At 41.6% G+C, this 19,476-nt stretch overlaps 1 protein-coding gene across 1 annotated transcript in view; it reads right to left on the bottom strand.

Annotated features, from left to right (window-relative positions):
* Positions 1-15,659: 15,659 nt before the first annotated feature.
* COIL (coilin) overlaps positions 15,660-19,476 on the bottom strand; it is a 74,602-nt gene continuing 70,785 nt past the window's right edge. The window contains exon 7 of the mRNA XM_069200009.1: positions 15,660-15,939. Coding sequence (XP_069056110.1) covers positions 15,817-15,939 — 123 coding nt within the window. The 3' untranslated portion in view covers positions 15,660-15,816. The remainder of the gene's footprint in view (positions 15,940-19,476) is intronic.

Raw genomic sequence — 19,476 nt, 5'->3', positions numbered from 1 at the left:
GTGGATGGGTATATGAAAAAATACATCCTTGAGATTTAGAGCAGTCATAAAATCTTGTTTTTGCAGTAGTGGAATAACATCTTGCAGAGTTACCATGTGAAAGTGCTCTGACAAGATGTATAAGTTGAGGGGCCTGAGGTCTAATATGGGTCTGAGGGTGCCATCTTTTTTGGGAATTAGGAAGTATAGTGAGTATACTCCTGTTCCTTGTTGGGACTGTGGAACTAATTATATTGCTTGTTTGAACAGTATAGATTACACCTCTTGTTGTAACAGAACTGTATGTCCGGGGGACAACTTGTGATAACTTGGCAGAATGTTTGGAGGGGTGTTTATCAATTCTAGGCAATAGCCATTGCAGATAATCGATAATATCCAGTTGTCTGTGGTGATATTTTGCCAATGAGAGTGGAACTGCTGTGATCTTCCCCCCCACAGGAGATGTGTGGAGTGGAAGGGAGGGAAGGAAGTCACTGTTTAGGGTGTGTTGTTGTTTGTTTAGAGGTTTGGGATTTACCTCTATTTCTAAAGTATTGACCTCTATATGATCCTCTAAACCCACCTCGTTGATACTGGGTTTGTTGTGGTTGCTTGGTTTGTGATGTGGAAGCCTCTTGAGGATTGTGGTTTAAAACCTCCTCGAAACTGTGGCCTGCGAAATGAACCTCTATATGGGGTGGTATACAAAGCACCCATTGCTTTCGCATTATCTGAGTCCTTTCTCAGTTTTTCAACAGTGGTGTACACTTCTGGGCCAAAGAGGTGCTTTTTATCAAAAGGCATGTTAAGTACAGCCTGTTGGATTTCAGGTTTAAAACCAGAGGAACAGAGCCATGCATGTCTTCTGATTGTGATGGCAGTGTTTACGCTCCTTGCAGCTGTATCAGCAGCATCAAGGGCGGATCTTATTTGATTATTACTAATCACTTGCCCCTCTTCTAGTACTTGCTGTACCCTCTTCTGGTGTTCTTTTGGGAGATGCTGTATATATCCTGCATTTCATCCCAATGGGCCCTATCATAGATGGCTAAAAGTGCCTGAGAATTTGCAATTCTCCATTGATTTGCTGCCTGTGTAGCAACTCTTTTTCCCGCTGCGTCAAATTTTCTGCTCTCCTTATCATGAGGAGGTGCATCTCCTGAAAACTGGCTATTTGCCCTCTTTCTTGCTGCACTAACTACCACTGAATCTGGAGGGACCTTATGAGTAATGTAATCTGGGTCAGAGGGTGCAGGCTTATACTTTTTTGTCTATTCTAGGTGTGATAATCCTAGATTTTACAAGCTCGCTAAATATTTGGTGTGCGTGTTTTACATTGCCTGGTAAGATTGGGAGACACTGGTACTTGGAATGTGTAGACAAAAGTGTATTAAATAAGAAATCTTCTTCCAATGGCTCTGAATGCATGGTTACCTCATAAGCTGTTGCCCTGGATATGACGTGGTTGTATGCAGTGGTATCTTCTGGTGGAGATGGTTTTGATGGGTAAGTATCTGGGTCATTATCTGGGATGGGATCAGGGACATAAAGATCCCATGGGTCTGCTGTATCTCCTTGTGAATAAAAAGAATGTGTTGGTGAAGGCATTGGTGGTGGGCTGGTGTGAGGTGAGACAGATAATTGTGGAGAATGAGGAGGAGAAGTATGAAGAGGTATTGGCTTCACCTTTTGTTTTTACACCTTTGCTGGTGGCTGTACAAAGTCCAGTTTCTCTTGGAAAGCCAGCTTTCTTTTTGTTTTTAAAGGAGGTGCAGTGACAATCCTTCCTGTCTCTTTATGGATGTGTATTCTGGATTGTCTCTCATCCAGGATTTGTAAAATGGGCTCAATGTCCGGCTCTTCCTCAGACATTTTATGGGTTTCTCTAAATTTTTTTGAAAGGCCTTGTTCCTCTGTATATGAGGATTTTTTCAGCTCCGAAGTTTGTTGTTTTTTCGCTCCCGAAAATGTAGTGGAAGGTCTCGGCACCGAAGCCGACTGCTGAATTTTTGAATCTGAAGAATGTTTTTTTTTTATTTTTTTACTGGAGCCTGAAATGGAGTCTTTGACAGATTTACTTGATTCCGAAGTAGACGGAGGAGTGGCCTTTTTCAGTTCTGACCCGAAGGGCGGTCGCAGACAGTCTTTTTTCGGGCCGAACCATGGCCTTCCAGCAGTAGTATACCCAAGGCCTTAGAATGTTTTTTGTGCAGGGGTGTAGGGGCAGACGTACTCACATCCTGTCTAGCTCTGATGGGTCGGTTGTCCTCCGATTCCTGTTCGAAGTCTGTGTCTCGGATGGAGACTGCTGTTTGCGCCTGCTCTTCAGAGACGTCGAGATGTTCACTGCTTTTCAACACCATTTCGAGTCTTCTAGCTCTGCGATCTCAGAGAGTCTATTTTGAACGAAACGATCAACAGGCCTCACAATTTTCCTCCCGATGTTCTGGAGAAAGGCACAAATTACAAACCAAGTGCTGGTCTGTATAGGGATACTTTGCGAGGCACCGAGGGTAGAATCGGAATGGAGTCCGATCCATCAGGCTTTCCACGCGGTAGGCCCGAGTTGGGCACACGTGCCCTGAAGGGCGAAAAAGAAGGTTCCGACGGTACTACCTGTTCAATGCTAGATGGAGAACTCGATTGAAACAAGAAGGTTTTCTGAATTTAAATCTCAGAGCGAGAGGAAATACGTCCGAAACAGACGGCGGAAAGAAAACAATCTAACAATGGAGTCGATGCCCATGCGCAATGGAACCGAGAGGAGGAGTGACTCAATCCAGTGACTCCGAAAAGACTTCTTTGAAGAAAAACAACTTGTAACACTCCGAGCCCAACACCAGATGTCGGAAGGGATATGCATAGCATGTGTATCTGCAGCTACACATGCCATCAAACATATATAAATATATATATATAGCTTAATAAGAAAGCAATCAGCAATTAAGGATAAGGACTTATTAGCAAAAAGATCATACATTTGGATGGTTTTAAAGGACTATAAAACCCTCAAACCACAGAGCTATTTATCTGTAGGCTGGAACCAGTATCTGAAGAGGAAAAGTATGGGGTTCCACTTTGATCATCTACCTGCACAGATGGCTGTGGCATGAGGTCATAAATTCCCATTGTTTATGTGGAATAAGAGATGAAGAATTGGATCCACCTTTCATGAATTTGCCTTCATTTGCTTTAATCTCCTGGGTACATCGTTAAACTGTCAATTTACCACATTTCTAATAAAAGAGGACCTTAAAACTTAAGGTGAAGATGGGGTCCTCCTTCCCAGGACCTAGTGATTAAAGAAGCAGTACTTCTTCCTGTCTAATAAAATTCCATTTTACTCCTTGGCCTGACTAATTGATATATGTTTCTATTTTGTACAGATATCGGCCTGACTATTCAATAAATTCTTCCATATTTTACAGCTACTTACAAGGCAAAAAGGTTTCTTATTAATGTTTAACCTTGTAAAGATTTTAATTTAATTGTGCAAATTATGCAAGTGGATTACACTCTGCAAAATGTTTTTCACAACTATTGGTATCTGATGTTTATGCTTCAGGCCAATCACTACAGTAGGGTTCTTTGGGTGGGTAATGTTCAATAAGAGAAATGTGTATTAAGGAACTGTACACTATTAATCTTAAGTTTTGGTGCATCACAGACTCCAGGGAGAATTATTTGTAATAAAATAAATGCTCAAAAAGGTTCTGAATAGGATTGATTCTCTTGACATATTAGAGCATTAAGGACACTGAGGTTACCCATTGGACAGATATGGAGTCGCAAATGTCATAAGAATGAGATTAGAACTAATTCTGGAAGTGGGTTTGAAAATTATTTCTTTTTATCGTTTGTAATGATCTTAATTAATGAACAATATTGAGTGAGGGTGACACTTTTCTCCTCCAGAACAATGGGGTAAAAGTTCCCTCGAAGAAACCAACCTACTTTTACTGTTTGCCTAATGAATACTATCCTGCAGAGCCACTCACTCTCAAACTTAAGATGGAGAAACCCTTTCTTCATTGTGCAGAGCCTGTGTGCCCAACCTGAAGTGTGAGAAGTCCCCTTCTCTGTGGTCATCCAAAACGGGTTCTAAGGGGAGTATTTCTCTCACAGAGTTTGGTGCCTGACTAACTAGGACAAAGACCTGGTGTCACTCAACATTTACTTGCGACAGGGCAGCCCCCTTTCAAGTTTTAAGTTCCTAGGCCCATCACAACTGGTCTTCCTACGTGGGAAAGAAAAACACCTCTGAACTAAAACATTAAATTTTATGAAAACTCACTTTCAATGTTAGATTGGATTTTTATTAAATACAAAAATAAATCTTGAATTGAGTCTGTAGCTGGTACGGGTCAAAGGTTATACATTAATGCTTGTAAAGTATCCTTTGACTCTTACTATATGCCAGTTACAGTCCAACCAGTAGCAATTTCGTTTTGGGCCTAACCACATGGAGAACATTCCATTTCTAATGTCACACATGTTTTGTTCTTAAAAATGAAGCAGCTACCCTGAGGGCAACAAGGTGCTGTTAGGGGTGATTTTTTAAATATTTAGAATTCAGGTGCTATGCCTGCGAAAAGGTCTGTGTAGCAGGGGTCAAGCTGCTGCTGCTACGCTATACAGGGTAGGACTGGAGCCATGTTTTCCAGTCTAGCTCTGTGCTTCACACCATAGGCTGGTCACAGTTGGCTTTTAACATACAAGCCATGGGTAAATTTTTATACCATATACTAGGAACTCATGGGGAAGTTAACTAAGTCCATTACGGGTAAGCCAATTCAAACATGCTTAAAGGGGTACCTCTGGCAGTTTACTCCAGTTTACCAGGAGTAGCAGTGCAGAGTTGTAAGTCAGGAAAAATAGTTATAGTTTATACTTGCTTATGTTTTCAAATCTATTTCAATTTCATACGGATGATGACCCATCAAATAATTAAGGATTGAAATGCTGGCAACGCAGTAGACAGATAAACTGATGTTTTGTTTATATTATTATTGCTGAATACATATAATGACTTTATCAACATTATCATGGGTCTTTGATTGGTCAATCAATCTTATTGTCTATACACACTTTACTTTTAAGTATTTTCACCTGCACTGTGTGAGCACTAAGTACATTTGACAGAGGATTTTCTAAACTACTGTAATTAAATTTAAACTAGTATTGTTTGAATATTTTGGAACTGTCTCTGTAAGGTATTATATAATAATTTAATAGTCACTTGTGAATTAATGTAAATATAATATAGTGAATCCATGTCCCGTACTTGTATTCATTGGCCCAGGTTCTGGCTGTTACGCCAGACGGTCTCCTGTTTTCTTATATGTTAGAAATGGGGTCTCTAGTTGGCAGTCAAGTTTACACCCTGTCAAAGTAGGGACCCTCACTCTAGTCAGGGTAAGGGAGTCACACTCCAAACTTAGCTCCTGCTCACCCCCATGGTAGCTTGGCACGAACAGTCAGGCTTATCCCAAAGGCAATGTGTGAAATATTTGGACCGACACACAGTACCACAGTGAAAACACTACAAACAGATACCACATCAGTTTAAAAAAAAATAGCCAATATTTATCTAGGTAAACCAAGACCAAAAAGATTTTTAAAAAAATACTACATACACAAGCAAAGAATTTTCATAGATTAAATGACAATAAAGCACTTAGAAACACAATAGCTCCAACTGGCGCTATCGGAGGCTCATGACTGAGTCATTCCCAACAGTCTGACACCACTCGGGAGGGAATGCGGCACCAGTCAGAGTCACATGGACCCCAGGTATAGTACCGTAGAAACAAGGCAGAGTCAAAGACGTGGCACAGAGTTGGGGAGGTGAGGTGTTGCTGGAGCTGTTGTGGCATTGGTTCCTTACTGCTAAGCATTAGGTGAGGCAGCAGTTCTTTACTGTTATGCAGAGGAGGTGAGGTGTTGATTCCTTAGGGGGGGAAGCGGAGGTGAGATGGCATTGGTGGCGAGGCGTTGGTTCCTTACGATCTAGCAGGGTCGATGAGTCCAACGGGTCAAGATGAGATGAGGTGACTTCGCAGCAGCGTGGTCACACCACCGGGCCACAGGTATCGCTGTGGAATCGTGTGTCATGAATGTTGATGACAGCACTCGACTCACGATGCTGCGGGACTTCAGAGGTGCTGTGGCGGCGTCGGGCCTGTGGTGTCGGTCGCCGCACTTCAACGGGGACCATGGCTTTGGGTGTAGGCAGCAGTGCCGGTTCTGGAGTTGTCTGTAGTAGGTGTGCCTGGTTCTTCTTGTTTTTCTGCCAGACTTCAGGAACTTGAGTGGGCACCTCTTGGCAAGTCAGGGTCCTCAGCAGGAGAACCCAGGGTCTTTAAAGTCCCTGTGACTTCTTAACAGGAGGCAAGATCAGTCTAAGCCCTTGGAGAAATTTCACAAGCAGGATACACAGCAAAGTTCAGTCTAGGTCCTCCTCAGACGTCTTCTGCTCTTCTCATTCGCAGAGTCTCATCTTGATCCAGAAGTATTCTAAAGGTCTGGGTTTTGAGTCCAATACTTTTACTAATTTCTGCCTTTGAAATAGGCAAACAAAAAAGGGAGGTCTTTGTAGTACACAAGACCCTGCCTTTCCTGCCCTAGTCCCAGAAACTCTAAGGGGTTGGAGACTGAACTGTGTAAGGGCAGGCACAGACCTATTCAGGTGCAGGTGTCAGCTCCCCCCACCACTTTAGCCCAGGAAGACCCTTCAAGATATGCAGGGCACACCTCAGCTCCCTTAGAGTGACTGTCTAGAGTGAACTCACAACCAACCCAACTGTCATCCTGACCCTGACGCGTATTCCACAGCCAGACAGAGGCACAGAATGGTTAAGGAACAAAATGCCACCCACTTTCCAAAAGTGGCATTTTCAAGCACACAATTTAAAAGCACATACACTAAAAGATATATATTTAAATTGTGAGTTCCGAGGCCCCAACCCCTACATCTCTCTGTTCCCAATGGGAAATTACATTTAAAAGATATTTCAAGGCAATCCCCCATGTTAACCTGTGGGTGAGATAGGCCATGTGATAGTGAAAAACACATTTGGCAGGATTTCACTATCAGGACGTGTAAAACACACTAGTACATGTCCTACCTTTTAAATACACTGCACCTTGCCCATGGGGCTACCTTGGGCCTATCTCTGGGGTGCCATACATGTACTAAAAGAGAAAGTTTGGGCCTGGCAAGTGGGTGCACTTTCCAGGTCGACATGGCAGTTTACATCTGCACACACAGACACTGCCATGGCAGGTCTAAGACATGTTTACAAGGCTACTCATGTAGGTGTAACAATCAGTGCTTCAGGCCCACTCGTAGCATTTGATTTACAGGCCCTGGGCACACCGGGGGCATTATACTAGGGACTTACTAGTGAATCAAATATGCCAATCAGGGATGACCATTCACAATAATAGTTTACACAGACAGCATATGCACTTTAGCACTGGTCAGCAGTAGTAAAGTTCATAGAGTCCTAGAACCAACAAAAACAGGTCAGAAAAAATAGGAGAAAGAAGGCAAAAAGTTTGGGGCTGACCTTGCAGAAAGGGTCAGGTCCAACATTGTTTATGAATGAGAATGAGAATGAAGAGACTGATGGTGGTATTATAATGATGTAGGAACATGGCTGTAATCTGGGAGCAAAGAAGAATAGAAGGGCATTGCCGATGACACTTACCGCAATTTACTGTTTTACCGACATCTCTCTTGTCAGAAAGAAACTGAGAAGAGATTTCACCGGCATTCAGAAGGGAAATTGAAGCAAAAACAAAAAGCAAAACACATACAAATGAAATTATAGGTCTGATGTCTATGTACAACAGTAAACGGCACACAAACCAACTGAGAGTTTGGGTTTTGGGGATGTCAAGGAGAAACAGTATATGAAGGAGCAACCCAAGTAAACGCATGCTTTCCCATGGAGTGCTGAAATAAAAAATTAGTCCCCTGAAAGTATGCAGAGGAAGTGTACAAGTCATCCAATCAAAAGGATGGTAAAGAAGCTATGCTCCAGGGGCAATAACCAACTAAAGATTAAAAACAAAACACACCACGCCCTACTAGAAACACTAACATGTAGATAGCACCTTGGAGACACAATTTCAGAAATACACTGGCCTACCCAAACAGAATACTAAAACACACAATATTTTGCATACACAAACCATTTCTTGTAGGGTACAACAATCGGTTTCTTAAAACACAAACCAAAACTAGAAGTATCTTGTTGCCATTGGTGAGATTTAGCTACCAAAAGTTGATAAACACACATTGGGGGAGATAAGGAATCTTTTTTTTAAAATGGCACGCGGCTTGCACAACAAACAACCCCACAGACAGGTGGTGCACTGTAAGCACTAATCCCTACCCCATTCAGATACTTCTAAAATTGCTCACATTAGACAGAAAAAAATCATGTGCAATGAATTATTACAACTATCCCATTAAAAGGTAGCTTGAAGTACAACTGAACCTAAACATTGTTTATATGCAATATTTTCACAGATGTCTCCTCTATAAAATGTGCAGTGTTGCAATGTGCAACAAGATAGTCACTAGAATTGTATCCCACACTGGTACCTGACAAGATGCCAGAAACACACCACCTCTTACTACGGGGTCCATTAAAAATGGCAGAAACAATCTTTCTCTTTTACATCTAAGCATTACATTGCTATTCCATAGAACGGCAGTGATCCGCAGCCTAAACCGCAAATCCCCTGTGCAACCATAATGCCATAAAAACCAAAAGCATTCTTCCCTCAAGTCATTCAAGAGGTTCCTTTTGCTACCTACAGCAGAAAACTATTGCCTTAATGTAAAAAGCATGATTTTAGCACAAAAAAACCAGCCACTTGCAATGACATAGGTCTCGCATTTGCAAGAGTTAGAGCTATTGGTGTTGTAAATTAAAGCGTCTTTTACCTATGTGCTTAGCTCAAGATCTCAGCCCACTTCTAAGATGGCCGCCGTGTTTGTATAGAATAAGCCCATTTCTGCGGTCCTTTATATACACGCCTTGGCAAAGAAGGCAGCGGGAATGGTAGGGGATATAAGAAATATTACCTGCGTTGCAGAGGACAGGCAGTAATCAAGAAGAATTAATCTGTATTAGGCTGGTGCTCCTCAGCCAAGAGCGAAAGTGATGTATCGGCTGTGCGAACCAGCTAGGAGGCAGCAAAGAAAATCGAAGCTCGAGATAACCTATTGTAAGCAGCATGCAGGATCAAAGTCCTTTTACTGAATACCGCAGGTCTTGCAGACATCGCATTCACGCTGCCTAAGCTCGACCTAAAAACAAAGAGGCTTGATGCATATGTAACCCACGATTTTGGAACTCAAAGCAACTGACACTGCCTTGGTATTACAGTATGTATCCCTCGGTGTATAGTTTATAGTAATGGCTCTTAACCTGTGGTCGAGGGTCCGCAAAGCCTATTCTGGGGTATGTGACTGCTCAGAATATTAAATAATATTAACAGATCATTATGGTGTATATACAGAAACAAGCAAAATGTTCATCTGAAAAATTAAAATCGTGAAGGAAATAGAAATTGGAGGTTAAAAATTAAGTTGTCATCCTTATATTGATTCCTACTTATTCGAGGGAGCTCTGTAAATGCATCAAACAGAATATAATATGGGCGACCTCAGTCAAATTTAGGCTAGCACCAACCTTCTATTAAAATCACAACTTCTTTTTTTTTTTTTTTTTACTTTCCAAATCATCAAAACTGCATAGGCCTGAGACTCGGAAATCCGATAATGGGGGTCCCAGGATTCCAAAACTGATTCAGTGGGGGTCCTCAGATGTCAGTAATAAATCATTGGGGGTCCACAAACGTCAAAAAGTTAAGAACCACTGGTCTATTTCGGTAGGATTAGAATATTTGCAAAATCGCTATTATGTGTCAGTTTTCCTTGTATCTACTGTATATTGTTATGATGGTTGGGAACCTATTTAGGTGCTGTTGCTCAGAACACTCTGGACAGGGCAGGTCTACAGTGTCAATACAATGTTAGTGTGGAGGTGAAGAGAAGAATGGAGTTAAGAGGTCAGTAGCAGGAAATGGGATTTGGTGAGAGTTTAGATAGAAGTCCAGCTCTAGAAGCAAAAAGGGTGTAAGCCATTATACTCCAGTGTTTACAGGTAACACCAAAATAAACCATCGCACCCACTGCTCCCTGGGGCAATGTATAATTTTGAGTTACAGGGTAGCTCAGACGAGACGCAGGTAGGGCACAGTTCTTACCCCCACCCACCCTCACCACACGCACAATGTTGCAGAGAGCCAATCTCCCTTCGTCAATCAAGAGAGCTATGGGTTAGAGAAGGATCCTGAGGTAATTTGAATTTCGAGTAGTCACTAGAATTCACAACAGTCTGCAACACTGATAGAGCAACATTGAGATAATGGAGCTGTCCCATTATTTACTTGGTCAACTGAGGATCAATGTTAGGTGTCGCTGAGAGAATAGCATAGGAAAGTGCTGCAATTACAAAAAACGAGGCAATTGGAGAAATACCTGAAGTACTGTATTTAAAAAAAATAAATAAAAAAAAAAAAAAAAAGAAGAAGAAATCACTGTGATGGGAAAAATGCATAAGAAATGTGTGTAATGACCAGTTGCGATTCGCCCAAATCTTGGTGAACGAAAATCAAGAGTTATAAAGTATATTCATGATCAATGCAAGACCTGAATGGCAATATCGTTTTTACAAAGCAGGGTTTTGTGGCCGGTACCATTTCAGTTGAAAAATAATGTTACAGCCAAGGCAAATGTGGACAGTGTTTTATTTTACAAGCACAGAGTACCTTATGTTCTAGTCATGATGTAATATTGCCTTGCTTCTATTACTGGTTTAAACGGCGAAACCTGTGTCGGGGTCTCAGGTCTGGCAAAGTGAAACACTAATTTTATGAAACAGAAATGATAGTAATTCCATGCAGCACGTTTCAGATATAAAAATCAGGACACAATTGAATAGCACAGTCGACTTTAGCCTCATTACTGAGAGGCGTACAGATGGAGCATCAAAAGAAAAATCAAGAACTGGCAAAGCCAATAGGTTGTGCCTTTTGATGGCGTTACCTGACCGTTTGACTTGGTCAGTGTTGTGTGCCAATGCATAACAGCAACTCATAATGTGGGTATGGGATGTGGTGTGCGTGTGTGGGGGTGGAAAGGCAACAAAAGAGGAGCGTGAAGGCAAGAGTGAAAAACAATATATATTTGGAAAAAAGGCAGCCTGGCGAGGGTTGGGTAAAGCAACAATGAGCGAAGGATGCTGGGGGCACAACTGAGAGCATGGAGTTTGGAAATGTCAAGGAGAAGTAGTACATGAGGGAGCAACCCAAGTAAATGCATGCTTTCCCATGGAGTGCTGAAAGAAAAAATTAGTTCCCTGAATGTATGCAGAGGAAGGGTACAAGTCACCCAGTCAAACAGATGGTCCTGAAGCTACGCTCCAGATGACACAACACAAGAGGAAGGTAAGCCAGCAAACAAGTGACAAGAAAGCCAACCAATGGTAAGCAATGGGCTGATCCAAAGCTCACTCCAAGTATTTCTATAGTACACAATAGATCATCAACAACAGACAGCTAACAGGGGCTCACGGTTTGTGTACTGACTATCAGCGGGAATAGTTCATTCAAGTTTGGGGAGACATATAAGAGAGAAAATACACTATTTGTAGAGTGTGGAATGAAAGAAGGATGAATGTATGAAAAGGAAAGTGATAGGTATGGTGCCGACCCTAAGAAGACATTAGCTGCTGTTACCAATCTAAGTAATGGGAATTATTGCTCAATTAAAAAAAAAAAAAACATAGGAACCAATGGTCCAGTGGGGTGACACACCAGCCTTGTTGTAAGCTGTGGCAGTCAGAAATTTTTTAATGACAATTGAACAGACCAATGGAATAAAAGGCCAGGCTGAATGATCCTGTTGGGAAATCTTTATCAAAATGTTCATCAAAAACAAAAGGCCTTGGCTAATGCTACATCCAAGAAGAACAAGGCATCCCAGAAGGACTACCTTCCTCTGTAGTGCCAGATTCAGCTCGAGTGCTTAATCAATCCAGAGTTTCCCTTTTGAAGAACAGAAGTTTTTACCAATGCTAAATAATCCTGGGTGGCACTCTTGAGTAGCGCACCTTATCTGTAGCACGTACATTATATGGAAAAAATATAAACATTGGCAAAGGTACATCGCAGCAGAAAAGGAGAGCAGCAGGAGCTGCACAAATGAACCCTTCAGGAGTGCATGAAAAGAGAGGTCACCTGGGAGGAAGGGAAGCAGGTAGAGCTGCATGATTGTACCCAGTTGGGCACACAGTAGGTAGGAGCAGTCCAAAAGGAGGAAGGGAAGAGCTGGGACCTGGACAATATGACCCACCTGGCCCTAAGAGGAGTACCCCGGCAGGAAAAGAAACACTGATGAGTGACCTGGTAGACATTTCCAGCTACCAGCCATGCATACATTTTTTTAAAAACAGAATAAGCAGTCGAAGGTGCACAGAGCAAGATAAGTGGGATGGGGCTTAAAGGGAGTAAGACCTCAGAGAGAAAATATCATCAGATGAAGATCAGACCATAAACAGGAGCCAATTGTCAGGTTTCTTGTGGAAAGGTTAGTGGTCTAGACTTGGTCCAGGGTGTGGCCTTTAATATGAGTAGGCTGAAATACCTGTGGTTCTAAATTTAGGCTGTTGAGGGTGTCAGTAAGGTCGACCGCTTGCTTCGTGCCCCTTTTCCTTATTTTCACAATAATTGAAATCACCTATTAGCAGTAAATTAGCTTGACCTATGATCAGAGGAGAGATTGACTCTGCTAGTGTTTGTGGGAAGTTTTGCATACAATAACATAGTGGCATGCCCTTCATCTGTGAAATAAATGGAGGCAACAAGACCTCTGGTACCACTGACAGGTGGAGCTCTCCTCTGATGTTTTGCTAACAAGTTTCGTTTGAGGTGTAGCTTAAGACTCTTAAAGAGCTATGACCACTGACCTGCTGGAAGAAGCTAATTACTCTGTTAGCCAGCTGGTATATCAAAGGCTTCGTCACAAAACTGGAACAGTAGGCCCATTTATTGCTTGGGGTGTCCTGTTATGTGGAAAGGAAAATCGTTTGGCCAGAAACTAATTACGTGGAATGGTTTTGGGGGAGGGGGCTAGAGTGCGGTTGTAAAAGGTGCATTTCACTTATGATTACTACTTTTTACATATGTCAATCCACAATATGCTGTGAACTGATACCAATGATGATGGTTAACACCGTCAGCCAACTGGTATAGCCAGCTGTACCATGGTAGCCAATGGTTGATAGGTGCTGTCCAAAAGCTCCTTGGTTTCTTATGTGTGTTTTATGCAGGATGCCATGAAGTCTCACCAGACAGCCTAAGCCGTCTCTACGTGAGACCTAAATATATGATGGTATTCAGGGCTCGAAAAATCTACTCGACCACTCGCTATGGTGAGGTTTATTGCAGGAGGTTGAGCTATTTTTAGATTCCACTTGACTCTTCTGGCGAGTGGACAAAGAACAGGTGTTCTGTTCAGTCAGAAACTGAATTAGCAATTAAGATGCCTTTAAATCCTAGTCTTGTCACATTTGCTCTGTTTTCAGAGACAGAGATCAAAAGTCAGTTTGTCTTCTTGCAATGCAAATACGTTTCCTTGTGACTGCAGAGTTCCAGGATTTTGTAAGGCGAACTGTCTGACCTATGTGAAATGAAAGGCTTTTGGTATCAGGTTTTTCCTAATACACATTTATATAACTGAGTCAATTTTACAAACATTTCAAAATATATTTCAGTAGCAGTGACAGACCACTTTTTGTACTTCTGTGTCATGAAAAAAATATTTTAATAGGATGAAAAAAGACAGAACCCTTTATTTGGTGATGTGCAAATGATAAATGTTTTCTGAAACCCAATTTTCACAGATTATTGATAATACGCCATATAGTTTTATCACTAAAGCTGTAAGTTAGTGGGAAGGTTTTTGGACATTTCTTGGAAATGTACTGTCTGTAAACATCATGCTTTAGTAATATATTTATTAAAAGTGAGGCTTTTCACTCTAAACTACAAATGTTACTGTAGGGGCAGTAACCACAAACCAGTGAAAGATCCAAAAGCCCTGCCCCCAAGCATGCACACAAAGCACAATACTTTTTCACTCACCACTGATTCGGCAACACAAGGCAATCCATTCAGTACTTCAAGGCACAACTCCAGTGCCCAGACAACTCAGAAATGCCAGCGCATACAATGACTGTCCCTCCATATGAATATGTGAATGAATAATCACCACACGCCACTCATAGCTATCCAGCAAAGGTGTGGCATGTGCAATAAGAAAGAAGCCAAGAGCGCAGGAAGGATGCTTGCATACATTTTGCTTTTTTTATATGCAGACCAGCCCACATGCAGGAGCTATCGCTAAAATAATTACACAGCACTGGGGCCCACTGGTCAGATCACCACCCGATATTAAGTTATCATCTTAATCTAGTCGCCACTATAACTAAATAACATGTGCCCTGTTTATGACATCCCATACACATGGCCAAAAGTACAGCTTAAATATTCATACATTTGTCAACCTTTCTACCAGTTCCATTCCTCGAATGGAAAGGCCATATAGCTTTGTACTGTGGAAGGAGTCTTATGAACGTTAGGGTTTAACCTCAAAAAGGGCATATGGAAGCTAGGTACTACCTTTCGGAGAACCTCTGGATTTATCTGTAAAGAAAAGAATTAACTATCTACAACCGCGCTTGCCCAAGCGGGTCCTTTTATGTGATTAATCAAAGACCACAAACTCAAAACATGAATTCTAAACAAGGAATTCCTGGACCACGGAACATGCAGACAGTCACCTTACAAGTTTGTCTGATTTAACTGCCACTAGGCATACAAATTTTCCTTATATGGCCTAATTAAAGTTATTACTTTCATGAGGCTATTTCTCTCTTGACCTTTTAGGTTTTATTACATACTACACTTATCTGACACGCCACAGGTCTTAAGAATGTCCCACAATGACTGAACAGGCACAAACCACCTGAATTATAAGAATCCCACCAATGGAATTTTCACTTTTATGTGGGGGAAAAATAAGCACTTTTCCTAGGGACATTTAGCAGAATTTCTTAAACTAACAAAGCATGCAAATATTTAAGTTATGTGTAGCCATTTTGAAGAAAAGCAGTACATAAAAATATTTGTTGGGGCTTTTTTCTATAGGGCAGCAAACTATTTGCTGGGACGGGTGCACTAGAACTGCACAGAAGCAGGAAAACAATTTTCAAGATACCAATCTTCAAGATGCAAGTGACTTTTCACCCAATAATAGGGAGAAAAGGGGAAACACTATTGCACGGACTAGCCATCCCAGAAAGTAGAAAATGTTTACAAGAACGCCTACATACTTTTAACTGACCTTAAAACTCTACTCTCAGTAGATTGGTTGTTCAAAAATGTAACCAGACAAGCCTATTAAATGCCTGTTCTGATCAAAGTGGACTGCATGCCATATCACACTTAACAAATGATACCATCTGACTGGGTTTGTTGGAGCTTATTAGAAAATAGACATAGCCTGGCATCAAACAAAGTATAGCCGCACATCAACAAACAGAATTTTTAAACTACTTTATTTAATTTTTTTATTTAAAAAGTATAAAATATGCATGATAAGCTACAAGCTCAAGGAAAAACTGAACGAGGGTCGGGGAAAGTAGAAAACATGTTTACTTATGTACACCACAACATTGAAGCAGTCTTTAAAAATTACACATTTTGCTGTGGCAACACCACAGGGCCACCGTTGCCTTGATTTGTAGCGGCTTCTGAAACAGGTTGCGTTTCCACGATTAGCCTGGGCTCAATCAGCGAAGACCAGCTCTGAGTTGTCTAAATACAAATAAATGTACAGTTAGGTATAGGTCTCATATCCACTCGCTTCCATTCAACAATTTGATACTTACATTGCAGGTACATTCTGATATGCTGGAATAACTAATAAATTTACATGACCCTCAACAGAGAAGTGTTATGAGATCGCTTGAAAACCTATGGCGGATACAGGACAACATATAATATTTTAACAATATGCCTCACATTGTTCCTCAACCAACACATGTAGTTTTATTCGCAGGGCAATTATAGTGGATAGTAGGCAGAATGTCATGTTAGAGCATCCGGTTATCATCTTAACATGCTACTCTAGAATGTAACTTCCCTACACCGTGGGTTATAGAAATATACAAATATATTTTTTCAACCCTGGACTCTTTTTCATGCAGTACGAGACCAAGGATTGTTTACCTCAAACCAACATCCGTATTAAATGTGTGCTGTGAAAAAAACCACTTGCAATAATAACACATAATGTTGCTTTCAGACCTACTTTTCCACTACTTCATGGCTAATAATAGGTTTAAGTATACTTTATTTTGAACATGATCATGTGATTATCATTTGTATAGTGCCATCAGCTATTAGTTAGAACTAGCCCTTTTGAACTGTTCTGGGTGGGTACCAAAGACTGTATGCTGTTGTGTTTGTGCGGGTAAGATGAGAGTTTACTTAATTTATTTTGAAGTTTTGAAAGTTTGGGTAGATTAATACCAGGGTAAAGCAGGTGATTTAGGTAAAGATCTGTGCAGCACCCCAAGTGCATGGAGAGGGCTGTTAAATAACTGTTCAGTATCTTTGGGTTGAGTTGCCCATTACACCACCTACGCATCTGGTTGGGGAACCTGCTCCATGACCTCAGAGACTCCACATTGGCCGGAAGTCCACAAGCTGCTCTTGCCGATCAGCACTACTCTTCAGTGAATCAGTTATGAAGTTATCACCCCCACATAGCTCGATCAGAAGCTCACTACTTCCAGCAGTTTTCCTGGCACACCTGCAGCCAGGACAACATACTGGTGGCAAAAAGGAGCAAAAAACTAAGACAAGTCTTTTCTAGCTACGCACTTATGATACTGAACAAGAGCCTGGTGCCCCTCAGGGCTGCCCAATTTAAGAAAGGGCTGAAGACACACCTCTTTACCACCTCGCATGCTGAGGATGTGCTGGAGCGGCCCGGGGCAGCAGTGCTGAGGTGCTGAGCAAGTCCTCACATTGGTGGCAGGGAATCCCTCTGGTATGAAGACCAGAGATATTTCGTTTTTTCATTTCAGCTTCAGGAGGTGGGGAAGAGCTTCCCTAGCACCCAAGACTGCTTTCCTTTTCATCTGAAATGACAATAAGCGCACATGGTGCCCTGGTGTTATCTCAGAGAAAGTGAAGTGAGTCGATCAGCTCATTTCACTTTTTCTGCATCGGTGCTTGGGGGCATTCCACCATTTGGATGGGGGAGGTGTCATTGGAAAGGGAGACTCTCCCCTTTCCAATGGTACCTTTCCCTAGTGGGTCCCTGTTTTGGGATCACTGCAGGATGGTGATCCCCAGACAGGGATCCACTCAAGAGACCAGGGATTATCTTTTTTGAGTTGGGGGAGTGGTGGTGGGGGGGGGGCTGCCTCCTTGTAAAGGGCTAGTGCACCCTCCTCCCCTAGGCTCAAAAGTCTTTCTGCCCCCCTTGGGGGCAGATTGGAGGTTCTTATCTCAGCCCACTAGACAGCGGGATTTTTTTTAAGACAACAGGAGGGGGTCCCTCCCAGATATTAGGCCTAGCCTCCACCCACCCACACAACCTCAGCAGTCTTTTTGCCCTGCCCCCCTGTTGGGGCAGACAGGAGAGGTTTTCCTCAGGGGTGAGGTGGTGGGGTGGGTGTGCTTTTTCTTTTTTTTTTCTTTCCCAGAATTCCGCTAGACCACCAGGGACTATATTAATTAATACTATCAAAAATTGAGCGACACTACGACACATAATTTGCCTTTTCTTGCCGGATAATTTAGTCACCCCTGCACCATAATTTGGTGCTCCCCTGCCACGTCATTGCATTAGGCCTGATTAAAGTCAAATTCGCAGACAAGTGCTTGCTCAACATTATCCTACTTTTATGAAATTCTAAAGTCTTCTAATTTTACATAATTCTCACTATGTAGCACGAGTTTGTATTCTTAGAAGCTATGACTAAATTCATATTTTATAAATTGCAGTTAGAGGGAGACCTATCAGCCAGCGTGCTAGAGAAATAATTTATTATATTGGGCCATTGGAAAGTGCTTCATTGACGTAAGTATATTAATTATTAACAAGCTCATGGTCCAGTCCCAATTTTCAATAAGGTACAACTCTATGAATGTTAGGCTTTTTTCCTGCAAATACGCGTACTATTACAGAGTAGAGTCATTCTGGGGATCTCGAAGTTGAAAATTCACATGGACTTTCAATTTTTTTTCTAGCACAAATATCACTTAGGTTGTTAGTCCACTCACTACTTTATGTGCCGTCGAAGAATTGCAACCTTACTGAATCTTGATTAGGTGCCAGCTTTCTCTGAGTACTAAGGGCTGCTGTCCCCCGTATCTGCCAGTCCAACAAGGATGTCAAAAGGATACTATGGGAGAAACTGGCAATAAAGTAGAATTCCCTGGAAAACTCTATTCATCACCTTTATGACACACAAGAACTTCAGAGAAGAATTAGTAAAAGGCAATTAACAATAGGCCTAATATGATTTCAAAATCTGCAGCAATTTTGGAACCACGACACAAGGGATGCAGCAATAGCTGTAAATGTGCAAAGACAATAACAGGAAAAGAATTAGGATATCAAGGCAAACAATTACTGGAGGAAATTGAAACAAACGCAAAACAAAAAACACAATTTATGTAATTGTGTACCCTTGTTATCTATTAAACATATGAAAAACGACCCATTAAAAAAAAAACAGAGCATGATTGAACACTAATCTGAGATGCAGTGTTTAAAATGTCCCTCTGGCAAAACATTTTTGGGTAAAACACAAACTGGTTGTCAATTACGATGGATAATTCTTCAAACTACCGACCAGAATCTCAGATGAGGAAGATAGATGCCATCCTGCTACTAAAATAGACATAGACCATTCACAAGTTCAAAACATCACAGAGATGGGCCTAATCGAAAGCTCAGAATTCCAAAATATATGAAGACATTAGAAAACACATTTAACCTAACACACTCCTATAAGGTAATGGCCTTCTAACTGTGGAGATCGGCCAGCTTGGGGGCCTAAAGAGACCTGAGTGTGGCAGGGAGGCAGGTTCCGGCTAAGAGGAGCATTTTATATATTAATGGGGACACAAGACATATGCAGAAAAAACCCTTCTGTGATTGTAGTGAAAGAAAGAAAGGCCATGGTCATAAGGAACTGTGTAATCGGTCATCAGTCACGTCTTTTGTCATTAGTATCCTGGCTCTAAATAGGTAACAAGGGTGAGGGTCTATCAGTGGCATTAGGCAATAGGGTAATGGATTGAGTTTTTAATACAGGTAACTAAACATAACTG

Source organism: Pleurodeles waltl, chromosome 7 (genome assembly GCF_031143425.1).
Source record: "Pleurodeles waltl isolate 20211129_DDA chromosome 7, aPleWal1.hap1.20221129, whole genome shotgun sequence".
Lineage (NCBI taxonomy): Eukaryota > Metazoa > Chordata > Amphibia > Caudata > Salamandridae > Pleurodeles > Pleurodeles waltl.
Note: the sequence above shows the minus strand (reverse complement) of the source record. Positions and strands in the feature narration are given on the sequence as shown.